The sequence below is a fragment of the Pristiophorus japonicus genome, chromosome 11 (genome assembly GCF_044704955.1).
Source record: "Pristiophorus japonicus isolate sPriJap1 chromosome 11, sPriJap1.hap1, whole genome shotgun sequence".
NCBI classification, from domain to species: Eukaryota; Metazoa; Chordata; class Chondrichthyes; family Pristiophoridae; genus Pristiophorus; species Pristiophorus japonicus.
This window is the reverse complement of record NC_091987.1, coordinates 145,147,534-145,167,208: the sequence shown is the minus strand read 5'-3', so window position 1 is coordinate 145,167,208 and position 19,675 is coordinate 145,147,534. Positions and strand designations below refer to the sequence as shown.

The following is a 19,675-nucleotide window of genomic DNA, read 5'->3' as shown; positions in this document are numbered from 1 at the left end:
CCTGCGGTCGAGGTTGACGGGACTGACTCTGCAAGGGCCGGGCGTGGAGGTCATCCTCTCGGCTTACGCCGATGACGTGCTCCTCGCGGTAGAGGATCCCGCTGACCTGTGGAGGATGCGTGAGTGCCAGGAGATTTACTCGGCTGCATCCTCTGCCAGGATCAACTGGGAGAAATGTTCCGGACTCCTGGTGGGTCAGTGGCGGGTGGACTCCCTGCCGAAGGAGCTCAGGCCTTTTGCCTGGAGCACGACCCATCTCCTCTATCTGGGAGTCTACCTTAGCCCCGACGAGGAAGCCTGGCCGGCAAACTGGAAAGAGCTGGAGGCCAAGGTCGCCGCTCACCTTGGGCTCTGGACAGGACTGCTCCAAGTGCTGTCCTACAGGGGTCGAGCGCTAGTCATAAACCAGCTGGTGGCCGCCATGTTGTGGTACCGGCTGGTCACTTTGACCACTCCCCCTGTGTTTGTCACCAAGATACAGAAGAAGCTGGTGGACTTCTTCTGGAACAACAGGAAGCACTGGGTCTCTGCCGTGGTCTTGAGTCTCCCGCTTGGGGAGGGCGGTCAGTCGTTGGTGTGCGTCAGCACCCGGCTCGCGACTTTCCGTCTTCAGACCCTGCAGAGATACCTTTACGTCGAGCCCCCTCCTAGGTGGCGTGCTCTGGCGACGTATTTCTTCCGCCAGCAGCACGGCCTCAACTACGACACACAGCTCCTGTTTGTGAGCTCGGGGGGCATCAGGACCGCCTTCCAGGAGCTGCCTGTCTTTTACAAGGAACTCATCAGGGTCTGGAACAAAGTCTCCACCAAGCACAGCTCTCCACCGGCTGGAGTGGCGGCTGTCCTGCAGGAGCCACTGCTCGGGAATCCGTACCTCCACGACCGAGGTTTTAGGTGGCGGTCGGACGAGAGGGCTGTGGCTGGTGAGGTGACCAGGGTCAGGGACCTGCTCGATGGCGGAGGAGCGGGCTGGATGGCGCCAGACACGCTGGCGCGGCGCCTAAATTTGGCCGACGTCTGCCGCGCGGCCGATGCCATCGAGTCGCTAAAAACAGCTCTGGGCCCTGACTCCGTTAGGTGCATCGAGGAGGCTCAAGCACGTGGGGAAATCCCGTCCAAACTGACCCCTGTCCGGACGGAATTCCTCATCGGCAGCAAACCTCGGAACCTCCCTCGGGAGCCGGTGCCTCACAACTTGAGCCGCCTCGAGGAAATCCCCTCCGTGCCTTTCAGTTCCACGCGGAGGGGTTTCCTGTACGGGCTGCTCCTGCACACTCTCAACTTTGCCATCCTTGCCTGCCGTCCGGACACGCCATGGTGTACCATCTTGCCGTCCGGAGGAGACGGGGGTCCCCGATGGAGGGCACTCTACGTGGGAGTCCTCCCACTATTTATCGGGGACTTGGCCTGGAGGGTTGTGCACGGAGCAGTGCCGTGCAATAAATTTTTAAGCCGGTTCACTGGCTCCCAGGCCGCCTGCAATTTCTGCGGTCTGGAAGAGTCCGTGTTCCATGTTTTTAACCGAATGCACGAGGTTGCAGCCCCTGTTTTATTATTTAAAGGGGCCGCTCCTGAAATTCTGGCTGCACTTCAGTCCCTCACTCCTGATCTTTGGGCCCCCTGTGCGGAGGGGAGCGGGTAGGTCCGAGGGCCTCCTCGTAGGACTGCTCCTGGGCACAGCTAAGGGTGCCATCAGCCGGTCCAGGCAGCGGGCGGTCGAGGGGGTCATTCGGCCTGACTGCCTGCCTCTCTTCCACGCGTACATCTGCGCCAGGGTGTCCTTGGAGATGGAGCACGCAGTGTCCACCGGTACGCTCGCGGCCTTCCGCGAGAGGTGGGCACCGGAGGGACTGGAGTGCATCATCACGCCCGGCAACCAAATTTTAATTTGATTTTATGTTTTAAAATTTAATTTGTTTTAATTGCCGGTGTTTTTAGTGTTCCCCTCCCCTTTTATAGGGGGCACTGCCGGCTGCAAACTTCTTAATCGTACTCCCTATATTCAAATCTAGATCATTGATATATACCACAAAAAGCAAGGAACCCACTACTGAGCCCTGCGGAACCCCACTGGAAACATCTTTGCAGTCACAAAAACATCCATCTTCCTATCTCTAAGCCAATTTTGGATCCCATGGGCTTTAACCTTCGTGACCAGACTACCATGTGGGACCTTATCAAAAACCTTGCTAAAATTCATATACACTACATCATATGCACTACCCTCGTTAACTCCTCAAAAAATTCAATCAGGTTAGTCAAACACGATCTTCCCTTAACAAATCTGTGCTGACTGTCCCTAATTAATCCTTGCCTTTCTAAATGTGGACTTATCCTGTCATTCAGGATTTTTCCCACCACTGAGGTTAGGCTGACTGGTCTGTAATTACTTGACCTCCTCTCAGGAATTGCTTCTATTGGTACACTTATTTTGTTTCCCTAATTCTGGGTGCTGTGTATTTACCATAGAATTTTGCACAAGGGAGTTCAATGGGCCTAGCCTCGTCCTATCTAGCGGAGGGATGAGCCAATTTAGTCTTTTTTTACAAGTTTCAAAGTTCTCAGATCAAAAAACGTTCAATTTTACCTAGTGTAATCATTTGAAGCAGAAGAAAATTCAGAAGACGTCTATATCTTTCAAACTGGTTTATTTGGTCTACAAACATGTTATATAATCCAGTATAAATTGTACGTGAAGAATAAAACATCACTTCTACTTCTAAATGGGACTTTGACAGACATTAATTAACCCGGTCATCGAAACAGCTCGCTTTTTATATGTTTAAATAACAAAGGTTTCTTTATCTTGTAATTCGTCACACACAAGCGTTGCTTATTATAAATCCATAGCGTCAGTTGTGATGATGAACCGGTAAATTCAGAGTACATTTACCTACCAGCCAGCGGGAACGCGTGCCCTCACCTTGTCCCTGAGCCGCCCTCCCTGCTGACTAACGCTGGCGGTAGTCGAGGGCTTGCACCTTCTGTCCTCTGACGTGGTGAGCAGTCCAAAGTGTTAGATGTTGGCAAATCTATCCATGTATTCTTTTTGCAGGTCTTGGAGCATGTGTGATATAGTGGGGTAACTGCCTGAGAATCGAAGCTCAGCGCTCCATAGCCGCTGTACTCCCATTTTCTCGTAATTCATGTTTTCAATTGATTTTTTTCCCTACAAAATCTTATTACCGGAAGCTTGGGAGCCCCTCGACCCGTTCGCACTGACACCCACATCTGATTTGCCATTTAGCCCACGTCAAATCAAGGCTGGACAGGTAATCGAGCTCAGTCTCTGTATATAGCCAATCAAACCCTCAGAGCACCGAACAATATGCCGACAATGAGAGGCTGGAAAAGGTTCAATGTTCACTTCCAATGTCTTGTTTTAGTGGTTCAGAATATGCAACAGCCAATTAGCGAAAGGTAGCCGATAGTTTCAGAAATGCATCAATGTCGCAGTCCAACGTCAAATCAGTTTGAATACACAACAGGTCATGTTCTGGCCCCATAACATGACTATCACATTGGCCAACAATTAGATGGTTACTTTGAGGCAGCCTGCTACAACGTGTGATCAGGTCGACTTGCAAAGTCCTCACTAACATCTGGGGAGGTGTGCCAAAATTGAGACAGCCGCCAGCAATATCCTAACATAGTCAACTCACAAAATCACCCATCACGCAACATAACAGACTCCTCTATCACCATCCCTGGGTATGTCCTGTCCCACCGGCAGTACAGATCCACCCAAGGTGGCGGTGTAGTATTCCTCCCTTAGTGAACACCATTAGGAAGAAGCATTGAGGGTACCAAGGACACGGAGTTCTTCCATCCAGAGTACATTCTATGTCCAAGAGTGACTCGTAGCACCACTACTGACCGAGGTACCAGACTGGGCCTGCAGCAAATGGTGAGGGAACAAATACGAGGGAAAAACCTACTTGACCTCGTCCTCACCAATGTATCTGTCCCAGATGCATCTGCCCAAGACAGTACTAGCAGGACTGACAGTTCTTGTGGAGACGAAGTACTATCCACACTCTGCGGACACTCTCCATCCTGTGCCAAATTGGATAGATTCAGAACAGATCTAGCAGCTCAAAACTGGGCATCCATGAGGAGCTATGGGCCATCAGCACCACAATCTGTAGCCCTGACATGTTCCTCACAGTACCATTATCATCAACCCAGGGGACCAACTCTGGTTCAATGAGGCATGCAGAAGAGCACGCCAGGAGCAGCAGCAGGCATTCCCAAAAATGAGGTGCCAACCTTGTGAAGCTACAACACATGCTAAACAGCAGAAGCAGCATGCTAGAGGCAGAGTTAAGCGATACCACAATCAACGGATCAGATCAAAGCTCTGCCGTCCTGCCACATCCAGTCGTGAATGGGGGTGGACAATTAAACAACTAATGGGAGGAGGTGCCTCCGTGAATATCTCCATCCTCAATGATGGCGGAGCGCAGCATGCAAGTGCAAAAGACAAGGCTGAAGCATTTGCAACCACCTTCAGCCAGAAGTGCCGAGTGGATGATTGATCTCGGCCTCTTCCTATGGCCCTCGACATCACAGATGCCAGTCTTCAGCCAATTTGATTCACTCCATGTGATATCAAGAAATGGATGAGTGCCCTGGATACAGCAAAGGCTATGGGACCCAACAAAATCCTGGCTGTCGTGCTGAAGATTTGTGCTCAAGAACTAGCCATGCCTTTAGCCAAGCTGTTCCAGTGCAGCTGCAAAACTGACATCTACCCAAAGTGAAAAATTGTCCAGGTATGTCCTGTCCACAATAAGCAGGACAAATCCAATCTGTCCAATTACTGTCCCATCAGTCTACGCTCACTCAGCAAAGTGATGGAAGGTGTCATCGACAGTGCTGTCAAGCAGCACTTATCACCAATAACCTGCTCAGCGATGCTCAGCTTGGGTTCTACCAGGACCACTCAGCTCCAGCCTTGGTTCAAACATGGACAAATGAGCTGAATTTCAGAGGTGAGGTGAGAGTGACTGCCCTTGGCATCAAAGCAGCATTTGGCCAAGTATGACACCAAGAAGCCCTAGTAAAAGCCCTAGTGAGAATCGGGGGAAACTCTCCATTGGCTGGAGTCATAGCTAGCACAAAGGAAGATAGCTGTGGTTGTTGGAGGACAATCATCACAGCCCCAGGAGATCACTGCAGGCATTCCTGGATGGACAATAAAAGCTGGCATTGCCAGAAATGCCCACAACCCGTGAATGAATTTTTAAAATGTTCTTGGCTCAAAATTGGTGAGCCTGAATTTCAGGGAACTGGGTGTTGCAGTGGGAGTGAAAATATCTGCTGGCTATAAGAGTCTCCTGTGAAATCAGTCTTAACTCAGCCCCTAGTAAGCATTTGACACAACACAGAACTGCTCATCCAGCACTAGTTAACTTGTCACTCAAAGCCCACAGGATGACTGATGGGGGAGGAATGGGGAAGGGTGATGTACATTGTTGGGATTAAACTAGAGGGAGCTTTACTCTGAATCTAGCGGTATACTGAAGTGTGAAGAGCTCAGTATCCAGGACCAGCGTCTCTCAACTCGGTGCGCACAAGAAGAAAAGTTTTAAAAGGGGGAAAAAAAATCTTGATTCAGATTCACTTTTTATCAAATTTGACAGTGCAAGTTGTTCGTTTCCATAAATCCACGACCAAAGAGTCTATTTCTATACTATAAGGTTTATATTAGCGACAGGCCAGAGTAAGAAGTTTCAGTGAACAACCATAGTTACAAGAATATGTCACGCAATATTTCTACTCCCTGAGAAACGTGGGACCTGGACTCGTGCTGAACTCAGCTGAGTGAAACTGCCTTAATCCACCATTGGTGACGCGAGTCACAATGAAATCAGCACTTCTCCCAGACCCGGCGTCAGCAATACAAACCGGGGCTGGAAAAGCTGAACAGATGGTTGGCCACGGTGGTTCCAAGGTAAATAGAAATAAACTAGAACAATGAACTTCACTGAAACACAGACCTGGTGCCAACTTTCTTATTTTATTATGTGTTGACGTTAACGAGCGATACGTAAATGTTCTGACCATCCGAAGTTAGTGTGATATAAGCAGCACCCTTGGGAATCTCTACCACACGCGACAGGATTTCACTCCTCGATTCATAAATGACGTCGTGGGACAGTTAAAAGCTTTGCTGAATTCTTCAAAGTTACTCATTGACCCAATAACCCTGAAAGTAAAAGAAACGAATTCACCTTGCGGGCACCAATATTAACCTAGATTCGAGTTAACGGATATAACAATGTTTTAAGAAACCCAAAGTAAAGGAACTGGGTGAAACACTGCTGTCTCATCTCGAGGACCCGAGTTCAAACTCAGCCCAGACAGACGACACTCGCCCATCTGCTGATCCAATGAGTCCCAGGTGAGTCTCAATCCGAATGGACATGAGCAGCAGCATAGCACTTCCCCTAAAGCTGCACTATTTGGCAATTTAATTCAGCCTGACAGTCCTAAGGATGGTTTGTGAGAGAAATTGGAAAAGAATTGCCAGACTGGTGCAGCAGGGGGTGATCTTCTGAGGATAGAGTAGAGGGAGCTTTTCTGTGTACTTGAACTGGGAGTGTTTGATAATGGCATAGGGCTGTGGCACTCTTGCCTCGGAGTCAGAAAGTTGTGGGTTCAAGACCCCCTCCAGAGACTTGAGCAATAAATCTAGGCTGCACTGTCGGAGGTGCCTTCTTTCAGATGAGACGTTAAACCGAGGCCCCGTCTGCCCTCTCAAGTAGATATAAAAGATCCCATGGCACTATTTCGAAGAAGAGCAGTGGAGTTCTCCCCGGTGTTGTGGCCAATATTTATCCCTCAATCAACATCACTAAGAAACAGATTAGCTGGTCATTAACACATTGCTGTTTGTGGGAGCTTGCTGTGCGCAAATTGACTGCCACGTTCCCACATTACAACAGTGACTACACTCCAAAAGTACTTCATTGGCTGTAAAGCGCTTTGAGATGACCGATGATCATGAAAGGCACTTTTTAAATGCAAGCCTTTCTTTTTAGGCTGCATGAAATGGAAAGTGCCAATCTGCAGTATGGACATCACTCATCTTGTTAAGTAACAACAACTCGCATTTTTATAACACCCTTAACATAGTAAACGTTTAAAGCATCTGACTGAGGTTTATACACTACAGGAGTTATGATTATTTTTAACAATAAATGTTTTGTAAATGGGAGTTACCACGAGAGCGGAACCCTACCTGAACTCGGAAGGGCTGTGAGCTCCAGTCAGAATGTTATTCCTAGCTGCCACCGGTCTATAGATGTTGCATCTAACCTAGAAAGAGTCAAGATCAGCACACCGTGAGTATTACTCCAACATTTACCCAGAGATAAGTTACGGTTTACAGGAACCCTGAAGTACCTGGAGCAGAAGCTGACAAAAGGGCAGAAATTAGGGCGATGCATCCCTCCAATAGATTTGACCAGTTTGTGTTCCCAGCACACCACTATACGATGGGTGTATATTTCAGCAATTGGAGTGAGGAGGTCAGCACGCTCTGTATGGCACCATTAAAGGATGGAGAATCATGCTGGACGTTGTATTTTCTCTCTGGCACAGAGAGCGTTCTCCCAGCGTAGTCCTACATTCTGATTGGCGGTGGTCCTTCACTCCGATCGGCAGTGGTCCTTCACTCCGATCAGTCTCCCTCTTGAGTCACATGGGCTATGTTCATGCAGCTCAATTGCCACTTTGTGTAGTAGCAGTTAGAGAGAGTGGCACTGGGATCTAAGCTGGACCCAGACATTAATATTTTTGAGCAGAAGGAAGCCTGGTTACTGAGCGGAAGAGTGAGTCAGTTGGGTTTGGAGCTTAACTCAAATGTCCCAAGGCACTTCACAGGAGTATTATGCGATAAAAATTTGACACCGAGCCGCACAAGTAGAAATTAGCTCAGGTGACAAAAAGCTTGGTCAAAGAGATAAATTTTAGGGAGCGTCTTGAAGGAGGAAAGAGACACAGAGCAGTTTAGGCAGGGAGTTCGAGAGATTGGGGTCTAGGCAACAGAAGGTACGGCCACCAATGTTTGAGCGATTATAATCAGGGATGCTCAGGAGGGCAGAATTAGAGGAGCGCAGACATCTTGGGGGGGTTGTGGGGCTGGAGGAGAATACAGAGATAGGGAGGGGTGAGGCCATGGAGGGATTAGAAAATAAGGATGATAATTTTGAAATCGAGGCGTTGCTTAACCAGAAGCCAATGGAGGTCATAAAGCACAGGAGTGATTTACACAGCACATTTACCGTGATTGTGCCAATTTCAATATTATTTGTATTGATTATTTTTGGCACAATAGTATGAAGGCAATACTCACATGAGCATAACTTAAAAAGAAGATTTGGTTGTGGGTCAGCTGCAGCCCTGGCAGCAGCGCCTCCTCCCTGTTTCCTCTCTTCTCCCTTATCCATTTCCTATAGGCCTGGGGAGGGCGGGGGAAGGGAAACACATTTATCATCATTAAAGAAAGAATGACTTGGATTTATATAGTGCCTTTCACGACCACGGCCATCTCAAAGCGCTTTACAGCCAATGAAGTACTTTTGGGAGTGTAGTCACTGTTGTAATGTGAGAAAGCTAAGCAACACAATCATTTGATGGTCAGAACATGTGAAATTGCATTACGTGCTATTCTATAATCCTTACCCGGTTCTTTATTTCTAATTTCAGCTGTCATGTGTTTTCTTATCCTAATTTTTAACTGGGAGGGACAATTGCATGCAACTATTTTCTGACAGCTACGTACGGTATGGTCACATGGTATTCACAGGACCATACTTGCCTTCCCGCAGAGGACCATAAGCACTTGGGGGAGGGGGGATGGGAGGGGGGATGGGAGGGGGGCCCAAGGTTACTTGCTTGGGTTTTGCTGGGTCAAACAGATTGAGACAGGTGAATCACCCAGGGTTAGGTAGTTGCTCTACATGGGAGGGTTTAGGAGCTCAGTTGGCTTATGGGTTGGGGTTGTTTTCTTTGGCACAGAGGAGGCTGAGGGGCGGTCTTATTGAAGTGCATAAAATTATGAGGGGCCTAGATAGAGTGAATAGGACGGACTTATTTCCCTTAGCAGAGAGGTTAATAACCATGGGGGCATAGATTTAAAGTAATTGGTAGATGGTTTAGAGGGGATTTGAGGGGAAATTTCATCACCTAGAGGGTGGTGGGGATCTGGAACTCACTGCCTGAAAGGGTGGTAGAGGCAGAACATTTAAAAAGTACTTAGATATGTACTTGAAGTGCCATAACCTACGGGGCTACGGACCAAGAGTTGAAAAGTGGGATTAGGCTGGATAGCTCTTTGTCGGCCGGTGCGGACACGATGGGCCGAAATGGCCTCCTTCCATGCTGTAAATTTCTATGATTCTATGGCTGTGTTTGAAGATGGCTCATTGTTACTTTATCTGAGTATGTGGTGGATATCTGAGTTTTTGACTGTGGGCTATTGCCCGAGATTCGAGCAGAGCCCATACATTACCCATTCTGACTGGTGTATATATATATATATATATATATATGTCCTGCTTCACCTGTATCTATTGAGAGAAGGTTCTGTCCTTCATGGTTCATGGTCTTGTGACTGGCAGTGACAAATACACGATGCCAGGGAGGCCCGTCCCCCCGTGGGTCAGCCCATGGGCACAGACCTAGATCTATTAGAATTGTGTTCCCTGGGTCTCCAGTTCACTGTCCAGTACAGCTGAATGCAGGGTCCTGGCCAGATCACGTGTGGCAGTGGGTCTACCTAACTGCAGCCCTCCCTCCCCGGGGGCGGGTGGAATTTGGGAAGCGTTTGCAGGATGTTGTCCACTTGATGCATTCTCTCAAGCTGGCCCCTTGCACATTCTGCTGCAGAGAGTAATTGTGAGCGTTTGCTGCGTTCCCTTGCTGCTCTCTGGGCATCTAGGCCTCGTCATCAGGCCACCTATTCAGACTTTGTGTTGTCTTTATATTTGGAGGCTAAACTGAAACAAAGGGAGAACTGTGTTTGCAGGGCTGTGCGCTCGGGAGCCTATTATCAGCAAGGACAGACATTGACGACGAGGTTCAACACCGCCTCCAGTGCGCCAGCGCAGCCTTCGGGCGCCTGAGGAAGAGTGCGTGCGTTTGAAGATCAGGCCCTCAAATCTGGCACCAAGCTTATGGTCTACAGGGCAGTACCTTCCCTCTTATATGGCTCAGAGACGTGGACCATATACAGCAGACACCTCAAAGCACTGGAGAAATACCACCAACGATGCCTCCGCAAGATCCTACAAATCCCCTGGGAGGACAGATGCACCAATGTCAGTGTTCTCGATCAGGCCAGCATCCCCAGTATCGAAGCACTGACCACACACTCGACCAGCTCCGTTGGGCGGGCCACATTGTTCGCATGCCCAACACGAGTGTCCCAAAGCAAGCGATCTACTCGGAACTCCTACACGGCAAGCGAGCCCCAGGTGGGCAGAGGAAATGTTTCAAGGACACCCTCAAATCCTCCTTGATAAAGTGCAACATTCCCACCGGCACCTGGGAATCCCTGGCCAAAGACCGCCCTAAGTGGAGCCGGGAGGGCACTGAGCACCTCGAGTCTCATCGCCGAGAGCATGCAGAAATCAAGCACAGGCAGCGGAAAGAGCATGCGGCAAACCAGACTCCCCATCCACCCTTTCCTCCAACGACTGTCTGTCCCACTTGTGACAGAGACTATAATTCCTGTATTGGACTGTTCAGTCATCTGAGAACTCACTTTTGGAGTGGAAGCAAGTCTTCCTCAATTTCGAGGGACTGCCTATGACGATGATGATGTGGGGAGCAGAGCCACTGTTCCAGGGGTCGATTGACAGTGGTTTCTCAGCGTGTAATTTGGATGGAGAGCTGTTGGATGAAGATTGCCAGCTGATTGATGGCGATAATACAGCTCCATTTCAAGGAGTTGGCCGAGCCTAGCTGATGGAATTATAGAGTGATACAGCACAGAAGGTGGCCATTGATCCATCGTGCCTGTGCCGGTTCTCTGAAAGAGCGATCCAATTAGTCCCATTCCCCTGGCTCTTTCCCCATAGTCAACAATTCTTTTCCCCAAGTATTTATCCAATTCCCTTTTGAAAGTTACGACTGAATCTGCTTCCACCACCCTTTCAGGCCGTGCTTTCCAGATCACAACAACTCGCTGCATTAAAACAACCCTCATCGTCTCCCAATGATTTTAAATCTGTGTCCTCTGGTTACCGACTCTCTGGCCAGTGGAAACACTTTCTTTACTTGTGCCAGTTTCAGAATTTGCCGCTGATGAATGCGCATGAGAGTTCTCCATTGTGTGCATTTGGGGAGGGGCGTAGGGTCCATGGGATACTTGGCACAGGCTAGACAGTTTGGAAATTACGGGCACCCAAATTTATTTGGAGCCAGCCTCTAAGCAAGATTTGCAAATGTGTCTAGGGGAGGAGCAGACCTTTGGGGCTGAGATGCTTAAGTCTGTCTCCGGAGAACCAGACAATCGCTTTGGAAGGCACTAAGGAGTGAGACAGCGGGTCAGTTACATGGAGTACGATGTCAGCAGCGGTGAGATTTTTGTGCGTGTCTCCGCCGACCTCCAAGCGAATGCCTGGGTTCGCTGTGCTGCTTGTTGCCAGGGTGCGAGTGAAGAGGAGTAGGGATCAGAAGAGGAATGCGGAGGTCATTTGGCGCACGTAATAGATGTGGGGTTGGATCGTGTGCTATTTTCAGTGCAATGTTGGGCATCTATGCATTATTTTAATCAACTGGTGAAATCACCTATTAGAAATTGGCTCCGCGGAATTTCACCAGGAGTTTCCTTGGGGGTTTCTCGATTCAGCAGACACTCCTTTTACACGGTGTATCCGGAGTTTCGGCTGAAGTTATGGTGGCCGGTCAGGAGAAACCAGAGGAAACTCCCAGCGTAAATGTTTATGGCGTTACCGTACCCTGAAAGCCTGGCGAAGCCCAGCGTTGTCGGCGATATTCTCTCCCAACGTTCTCTTCCCCTTTATCTAGAAGACAACCAGGCTTTATAAATGCCCAAACTATAACAACAATATGCATTTATATAGCACCTTTAACATAGAAAAACATCTCAGTGGCATTCGCAAATAAAATGTGAGAGTCACATAAGGAACTATTAAGGCAGGTGACCAAAGGTTTTGTCAATGAGGTAGGTTTTAAGGAGCATCTTAAAGGAGGAGCGAGAGAGGGGTAAAGAGGCGGAGATGTTTAGGGAGGGAATTCCGGCGATTAGGGCCTAGACAGCTGAAGGAACGGCCACCGATGGTGGAACAAAGGATATTGGGGATGCACAGGAAGCCAGAATTGGAGAAGCACAGAGATCTCAAGTGTTGTATGGCTGGAGGAAGTTAGAGATAGGGAGGGGCGAGGCCATGGACGGATTTGAACACAAGAAAGAGAATTTTTAAATCAAGATAGTATCGGAATGGGAGCCAATGTAGGTCAGTGAGCACGGGGTGATGGGTGAATGGGACTTGGTGCATGTTAGCATACAGTCAGCAGAGTTTTGATTGAGCTGAATTTATGAAGGGTGCAAGGTGAGACAAGCCAAGAGACCATTGGTATAGTTGAGTCTGGAGGTAGCAAAGGCATGGACGAGGGTATCAGCAGCAGTGAGGCGGAGGCACGGGCGGAGTCGGGCAATGTTACAGAGGTGATAGAAGGCGGTCTTGGTTGATGGAAAGGATATAGGTCGGAAACTCTGCGCTGGGTACCAAATAGGATGCCAAGGTTGCGAACAGTCTGGTTCAAGTTCAAGATTAGACAATAGCCAGGGAGAGGGATGGAATATAATTAATTGAATACAATTTCATAGAACGAAAGTAGGGTTTGGGTTAAGATTAGGATTAGGGATAGAGTTACATATCCTCAGAGTTTAGAGCCAACAAATAGGTTTCCTTTCTCTTCATTTTCTCTTGGACCTTCTCCCTCCTCAGCTCTCTGCATATCTCTCACCCCTCTCTCCCACTCCCCGCCCTTCCCGTTTCCCTTCCTCCCCCTCCCCTCACCTCTCTCCCACTCTCCCCTCACTTCCCCACTCTCTCCCCTCCCCGCTGTCTACTCTCACCTCCCCGCTCCTCTCTTCCACTCTCCCCTCACTACTCTTTCCTTCTTTCTGCTCTCCCCTCCCCTCTGTCTACTCTCACCTCCCCGCTCCTCTCTCCCACCTTCTCTCTGCTCTTTCCTTCCCTCCCCTCCTGTCTCTCTACTCTCCTCCCCCTCCCTGAGGAGCACGCTTACTGGAGGAGGTTGAAAATCAAGCCAACAGATTCAAATTAATTGAATGCACTTAAAGGTGGTAGGAGTGTGATTGGGAGTGTGATTGGGGTGGGGGAGGGGGGCAGGGAGGGGGAGGAAATTAAGTGCCGGGGCAAATGAAGGGAAAGGAAAGCCAATTTATGAGCTGAAAGCTGATTGTGTGGGCAGGCCTGTAGCCCAGTACATACCCCTCCCCACCCTGTGCCCAGTACGTACCCCTCCCCACCCTGTGCCCAGTACATACCCCTCCCCACCCTGTGCCCAGTACATACCCCTCCCCACCCTGTGCCCAGTACATACCCCTCCCCACCCTGTGCCCAGTACATACCCCTCCCCACCCTGTGCCCAGTACATACCCCTCCCTCCCCACCCTGTGCCCAGTAGGTACCTCTCCCCACTCAGTGCCCAGTACATACCTGTCCCCACCCGATGCCCAGTATGTACCCCTCCCCATTCAGTGCCCGGTACATACCTGTAGTCCAGCTGGTGCCCAGTAGTAGTCATTGTACTGCTTCACCATACATTCTGTTCTGTCATTGAAATTTGATATTGACACATTGCTCCACCACTGATGCAAATTTCCATTTTTATCATATTTTCGACCTAGAAATTAAATTAAATAAAAATGAGCAGTTTTTCTTAATATGTAGACTAAATACTGAAAATTCCATGAGTATATTCCATACATATGGAATATTTTCTACCATCTATCCCACTTATTGCTTGCTGCCCAGTTAATGTCCATCTCATTTACTGCCACTTCAATAATTGCCCAGCTATTCTGTCCTTTTCTATCCTATAGCGCAGCCTTCCATGTGGCACTTTATCCAAAGCCTTGCTGAAGTCTAGATAAACATGTAGTTCTCTTCAACCATGCGCCCTGATCACTCCTCACAGAATTCTAACACATTTGTCGTGCATGACCTTTTACCTCCATTAAGCCTCAATGACTTCATATCCTGTAGGTTTCACCAGATTTGCCCACTCACTGCGGAGCAGCCATCTGCAAATATAACAGACTGCTGAACCACATCGCCAAAAGAGGGCAAGTCAGAGGATGGAGGGTCCAACTGTACTGTGCTGGTCACGGAGATATTCGAGTGCTTGAGGCAGAGCAGGGAAGGAGCCACGAGTCTGATCCTCAGCGTCGGGGTCAGAGTTACAAGGAAAAACTGGAGAGAGTTGGGATTTTCAGTCTGGGAAGGAGAAGGCAGAGTGATGATCTTATAGAGGTGTATGGGATTGATAAGGGCATGCAAAGGGTAGATTCAAAAAAATACTCCAAACAAACTATTAGAGTTGACAAGAGGATACTAATTCAGACTAGTAAAAGGAAAATGTAGGACAGATATCAAGAGGTTCTTCCTCACACAGAGTGACCAACACTTGGAGTGGTCTCCAGGCAGAGTGCTGGAGATGGAATGCCTGGAATCATTATAAAACGGCTGGATGCCACAATGGGGGTGATTATCGGGGGTTTCTGGATAGTTGCACCAAATGGGCCAAATGGCATTCCTCGTCCACATCTATCTAGTAAACTACAGGCCATGACTTGACTGGTAATACCATGTTACCAAGGAATATCCCGGTCTACCCTTGTGTCCAGTTTGTCGGGTACCCTACTTGGATTAAGCAGGAAACTGCCGAGAATAGAGCCTCCGCCACTGTCTCTGATTAACTGGCATTGCTGTAATATTGGTCGCCAAGTGAAAAGTCAAAGTGAAGTGGAAGAGACTACGAGTGAAATTGAAACACTCTCCCTTGACTGGTGGGATTTGAGTCTGTTGTTGATGTTACACTAATGGATATGTTTTGGGACTCACTGTATTTACTGGCTAACCTGATTCAGACTATTTAGGGCCAGGTGCCTTCCAAGTAATAACGTTTATACACATGAGCTACTCGGGAACCGTGTGACTTAATTACTGAGGTGAATGTTACAAGGTGCTCCTGACATGGAGCCATGCATGCTGGGACAGTGTCTCAGATCATGTGTGTACCCCTGTCCATTAAAATAGGGCAGGGAATCCCAGAGGATTCCCAATATCTACTCCAAGGGAATGAAGCTCTTTACCAGGATCCCATATTCAGAAGAAAATACCCCATCGCTCTGCTCTTTAAGCCCTTCAACTTCATGTCACATACAGACGCACGAGGGACCAATTTTTCAAAGAGACTGCTAATTTTCCCCGGGGCCTCAAACTGAGGAACACCTTATTTCCCCTTCCAATCTTTTTTCTTGAAATTCATTCTTGGGTCCCTGGTAAGACCGCATTTATCGCCCATCTCTAGTTGCCCCCGAGGGCACTGAGTCAACCCAGTGTGGGTCTTGAGTCACACATAGGCTCAGGGCAGGTAGGGCCTTGATTGAAGGTGGTCAGTAAACCAATTAGTTTTTATGACAATCCAGCAGACTTCATGGTCATTCTCCAGTGCCAGTCCACAAATTACCAGATTTATTGAATTCAACTCGGTGGGACTTGAAGTTCCAATGCTAAATCCAGTACCATAGCCACGAGTCAACCATGCAAATGATATTACAAGAGGATTTGAGTGTAAGAGTAAAGATGCTTTACTGCAATTATATCATCATAGGTAGTCCTTCGGAATCGAGGAAGACTTGCTTCCACTCTTAGCATGAGTTCTTAGGTGGCTATACAGAGAACCACAGTCTCTGTCACAGGTGGGACCGATAGTAGGTTGAGGGCAAGGGTGGGCAGGGAGCCTGGTTTGCCGCACGCTCCTTTCACTGCCTGGGCTTGATTTCTGCATGCTCTCGGCGATGATACTCGAGGAGCTCAGCGCCTTCCCAAATGCACTTCCTCCACTTAGGGCGGTCTTTGGCCAGGGACTCCCAGGTGTCAGTGGGGATGTCGCACTTTATTAGGGAGGCTTTGAGAGTGTCCTTGTAACGTTTCCTCTGCCCACCTTTGGCTCGTTTGCCGTGGACGAGTTCTGAGTAGAGCGCTTGCTTTGGGAGTCTCGTGTCTGGCATGTGAACTATGTGGCCTGCCCAGCGGAGCTGATCAAGTGTGGTCAGTGCTTCAATGTTGGGGATGTTAGCCTGGACGAGGACGCTAACGTTTGTGCGTCTGTCCTCCCAGGGAATTTGCAGGATCTTATGGAGACACTGCTGGTGGTATTTCTTCAGCGACTTGAGGTGTCTACTGTACATGGTCCATGTCTCTGAGCCATACAGGAGGGCGGATATTACTACGGCCCTGTAGACCATGAGCTTGGTGACAGTTTTGAGGGACTGGTCTTCAAACACGCTTTTCTTTCAGCCGCAATTATATAGGGCCCTGGTGAGACCGCACCTGGAGTATTGTGTACAGTTTGTGTCTCCTTACCTAAGGAAGGATATACTTGCCATTGAGGGAGTGCAACGAAGGCTCACCAGACTGATTCCTGGGATAGGGGGATTGTCCTATGAGGAGCGATTGAGTAGACTAGGCCTATATTCTCTAGAGTTTAGAAGAATGAGAGGTGTTATCATTGAAACATACAAAATGCTTACAGGGCTTGACAATGTAGATGCAGGGAGGATGTTTCCTCTGGCTGAGGAGTCTAGAACCAGGGGTCATAATAAGGGATCGGCCATTTAGGACTGAGATGAGGAGAAACTTCTTCACTCAGAGGGTGGTGAATCTTTGGAATTCTCCACCCAAGAGGACTGTAAAGGTTCAGTCTTTGAGTATATTCAAGACAGAGATCGATAGATTTTTGGATATTAAGGGAATCAAGGGATTATGGGGACAGTGCAGGAAAGTGGAGATGAGGTAGAAGATCAGCCATGATCTCATTGAATGGCAGAGCAGGCTCGAGGGGCTGAATGGCCGCCTTCTGCTCCTAATTCTTATGTTCTTATGTCCATGGATTAAATATTAAGACTTCTAAAACCCAAGCTTGGTGTCATTTAAGCACAATTCCTGATTTTCCTGGTTTTGTTTTCTCTTGGTTTCTCACTCCCTACCCAACCTGTACGGAGAGTCACTATAATGCCAAGAATTCCTGACCTGTTTATGGGCAGGCCAGAGAGTAACACACTGGTGAGAATCAGAGGGAATGGGGAGACGGGGATGGATGGGATCGCTGAGGTACAGAGCCCTCTGCAATGTTTCAATGTTCCTTCTGTTGACCCGTTACTCTACACACCAGAGTTGGACGGAAGTTGCCTGCTCACCCTCTCAGCAACTGAACGGGTTGTGATGAGCGAAGATGGTTAAATAAGAGGAAGGGAAGACAAAATATCAGGATCATTTACCTCAAATGAGCTGTGAAGTCAGCAGTAAGGCATGTATTCTGCATGTACTCCTGTTCTTTTCCAATTCAGCAGTCAGGCCTCAATACGTAACAAAGTTTAGTGACATTGCACAGAAACCATTTCTTTATTGGCACTTACCACTGTCATCAAACGCATGCGAGAATTCATGTCCAACAATGACTCCAATTGCACCATAACTGAGGGACCTGAAATCAAAAGCAATTCACTGTTTATGAAATTATCGGAGATATTTGTCTCTTTGGCATCAGTCTTGCCTCAAGTTATTTGACTCAAGGGGTCAACTGTGGCTCAGTGGGTAGCACTCTCACCTCTGTGTCAGAAGATTGTGGGTTCAAGTCCCACTCCAGGGACTTGAGCATCATTTCCAGGCTGGGACTCCAGCGCAGTTCTGAGGTGTCCTGGCCAAAATCGATTCCTCAACCAACAACCGATACCATTAAAACAGATCATCCTGTCATTTATCTCATCCATGTTTGTGGAACCTTGCTGTGCACAAATTGGCTGCTGTGTTTCTCTACATTACAACATTGACTATACTTTATTGGCTGTGAAGTGCTTTGGGACATCCTGAGTACTTTCTTTCACAATAATTTTACCTCAAAACAGTAAGTTGTTGATTGTGGCCCTAAAATGAACGGGACATAATCTGGGGGTAACTTTAGTGTTGATCCCACCAGAGTTTGCATTTGGCCAGTGGGTGCTCGCCTCATAATTACGCCCCCCCGCCCCAAATAAGTTCCCTATGTAAGGCAGAGGAGGAACTTACATTTTATAGCACCTTTCACATCCTCAGGCTGTCACAAAAGTGCATTATAGCCAATGAGGTAGTCTTGAAGTGGGGTCACTGTTGTAATGTAAGGAAACATGGCAGCCAATTTGGGCACAGCAAGCAGCAATGTGATAATTGTTGTGTATCTGTAAAGCATGCACTCCCATGTTCCGCCACCAGGGAGCTCATCCCCTGAAGTCCCAAGGGATCCCAGCATCCCTTGGGAGCACTGTATATAAGCCGACTACTAAGGCCTGTTCCCCATTCTAGAGTGTCTTATTAAAGACTGAGGTCACTGTTACTTTAAACTCCCTGTGTGCAGCCTCATCTGTGTTAGGAACACAATAACTGGCGACGAGAATACGAATCCAATGCAAAGATGCAGCAAACTGTGGGCATCCTGGAGAAGTTTTCGGAGGGTGAGGACTGGGAAGCCCATGTCGAACGGCTAGACCAGTACTTTGTAACCAATGAGCTGGACGGAGAAGGAAGCACTGCAAAAAAGAGAGCGGTCCTCCTCACAGTCTGCAGGGCACCGAGCTATAGCCTCATGAAGAATCTTCTGGCTCCGGTGAAACCCACAAATAAGTCATATAAGGAGCTTTGTACATTGGTTCGGGAGCATCTTAACTCGAGGGAGAGCGTGCTGATGGCGAGGTATCGGTTCTACACGTGCCAGCGATCTGAAGGTCAGGAAGTGGCGAGCTAAGTCGCCGAGCTAAGGCGACTTGCAGGACAATGCGAGTTTGACGGCTACCTGGAGCAAATGCTCAGAGACTTTTTTGTACTGGGCATTGGCCACGAGACCATCCTACGAAAATTTTTGACTGTAGAGACACCGACCGTCAGTAAGGCCATTGCGATAGCACAGGCGTATATGTCCACCAGTGATAACACCAAACAAATCTCTCAGCACACAAGTGCTAGCAATGTTCATAAATTAACTGGAACTGTGTTTGCGAGCAGAAATGTACAGGGCAGAACCCACGAGTCTGCAACTGCCAGCAGGCCTCAGGTGATCCAGATGACTCAGTCCGCAACAAAGGATGAATGCAAGGCAATTCACACCTTGTTGGCGTTGTGGAGGCTTCCATTCAGCCTATTCATGTCACTTCAAAGGGTATGTTTGCAAGAGCTGTGGAACAATGGGACACCTCCAACGAGCTTGCAGACGAGCTGCAAGCTCCGCAAAACCTGCTAATCACCACGTGGCAGAGGAAGATCGGTCCATGGTGGATCAAAGCAATTTCGAGCCTCAGAGAGAGGAGGCAGATGCTGAAGTACAAAGGGGTGCACATATTTGCGACGAAATG

The 19,675-nt window shown here is 48.4% G+C and overlaps 1 protein-coding gene across 3 annotated transcripts in view; it reads right to left on the bottom strand.

Annotated features, from left to right (window-relative positions):
- Window positions 1–2,660: 2,660 nt before the first annotated feature.
- The window catches only part of phex (phosphate regulating endopeptidase homolog, X-linked), a 162,812-nt gene continuing 145,797 nt past the window's right edge, over window positions 2,661–19,675 (bottom strand). For 2 of the 3 annotated variants that reach the window (XM_070894119.1, XM_070894121.1), the window contains 6 exons: window positions 17,711–17,778; window positions 13,781–13,911; window positions 11,973–12,038; window positions 8,363–8,467; window positions 7,247–7,323; window positions 2,661–6,211 (listed from right to left, as the gene is read on the bottom strand). In XM_070894119.1, the coding sequence (XP_070750220.1) occupies window positions 6,109–6,211; window positions 7,247–7,323; window positions 8,363–8,467; window positions 11,973–12,038; window positions 13,781–13,911; window positions 17,711–17,778 (550 nt within the window). In that variant the 3' untranslated portion in view covers window positions 2,661–6,108. The remainder of the gene's footprint in view (window positions 6,212–7,246; window positions 7,324–8,362; window positions 8,468–11,972; window positions 12,039–13,780; window positions 13,912–17,710; window positions 17,779–19,675) is intronic. The other variant, XM_070894120.1, reaches the window with a different exon arrangement.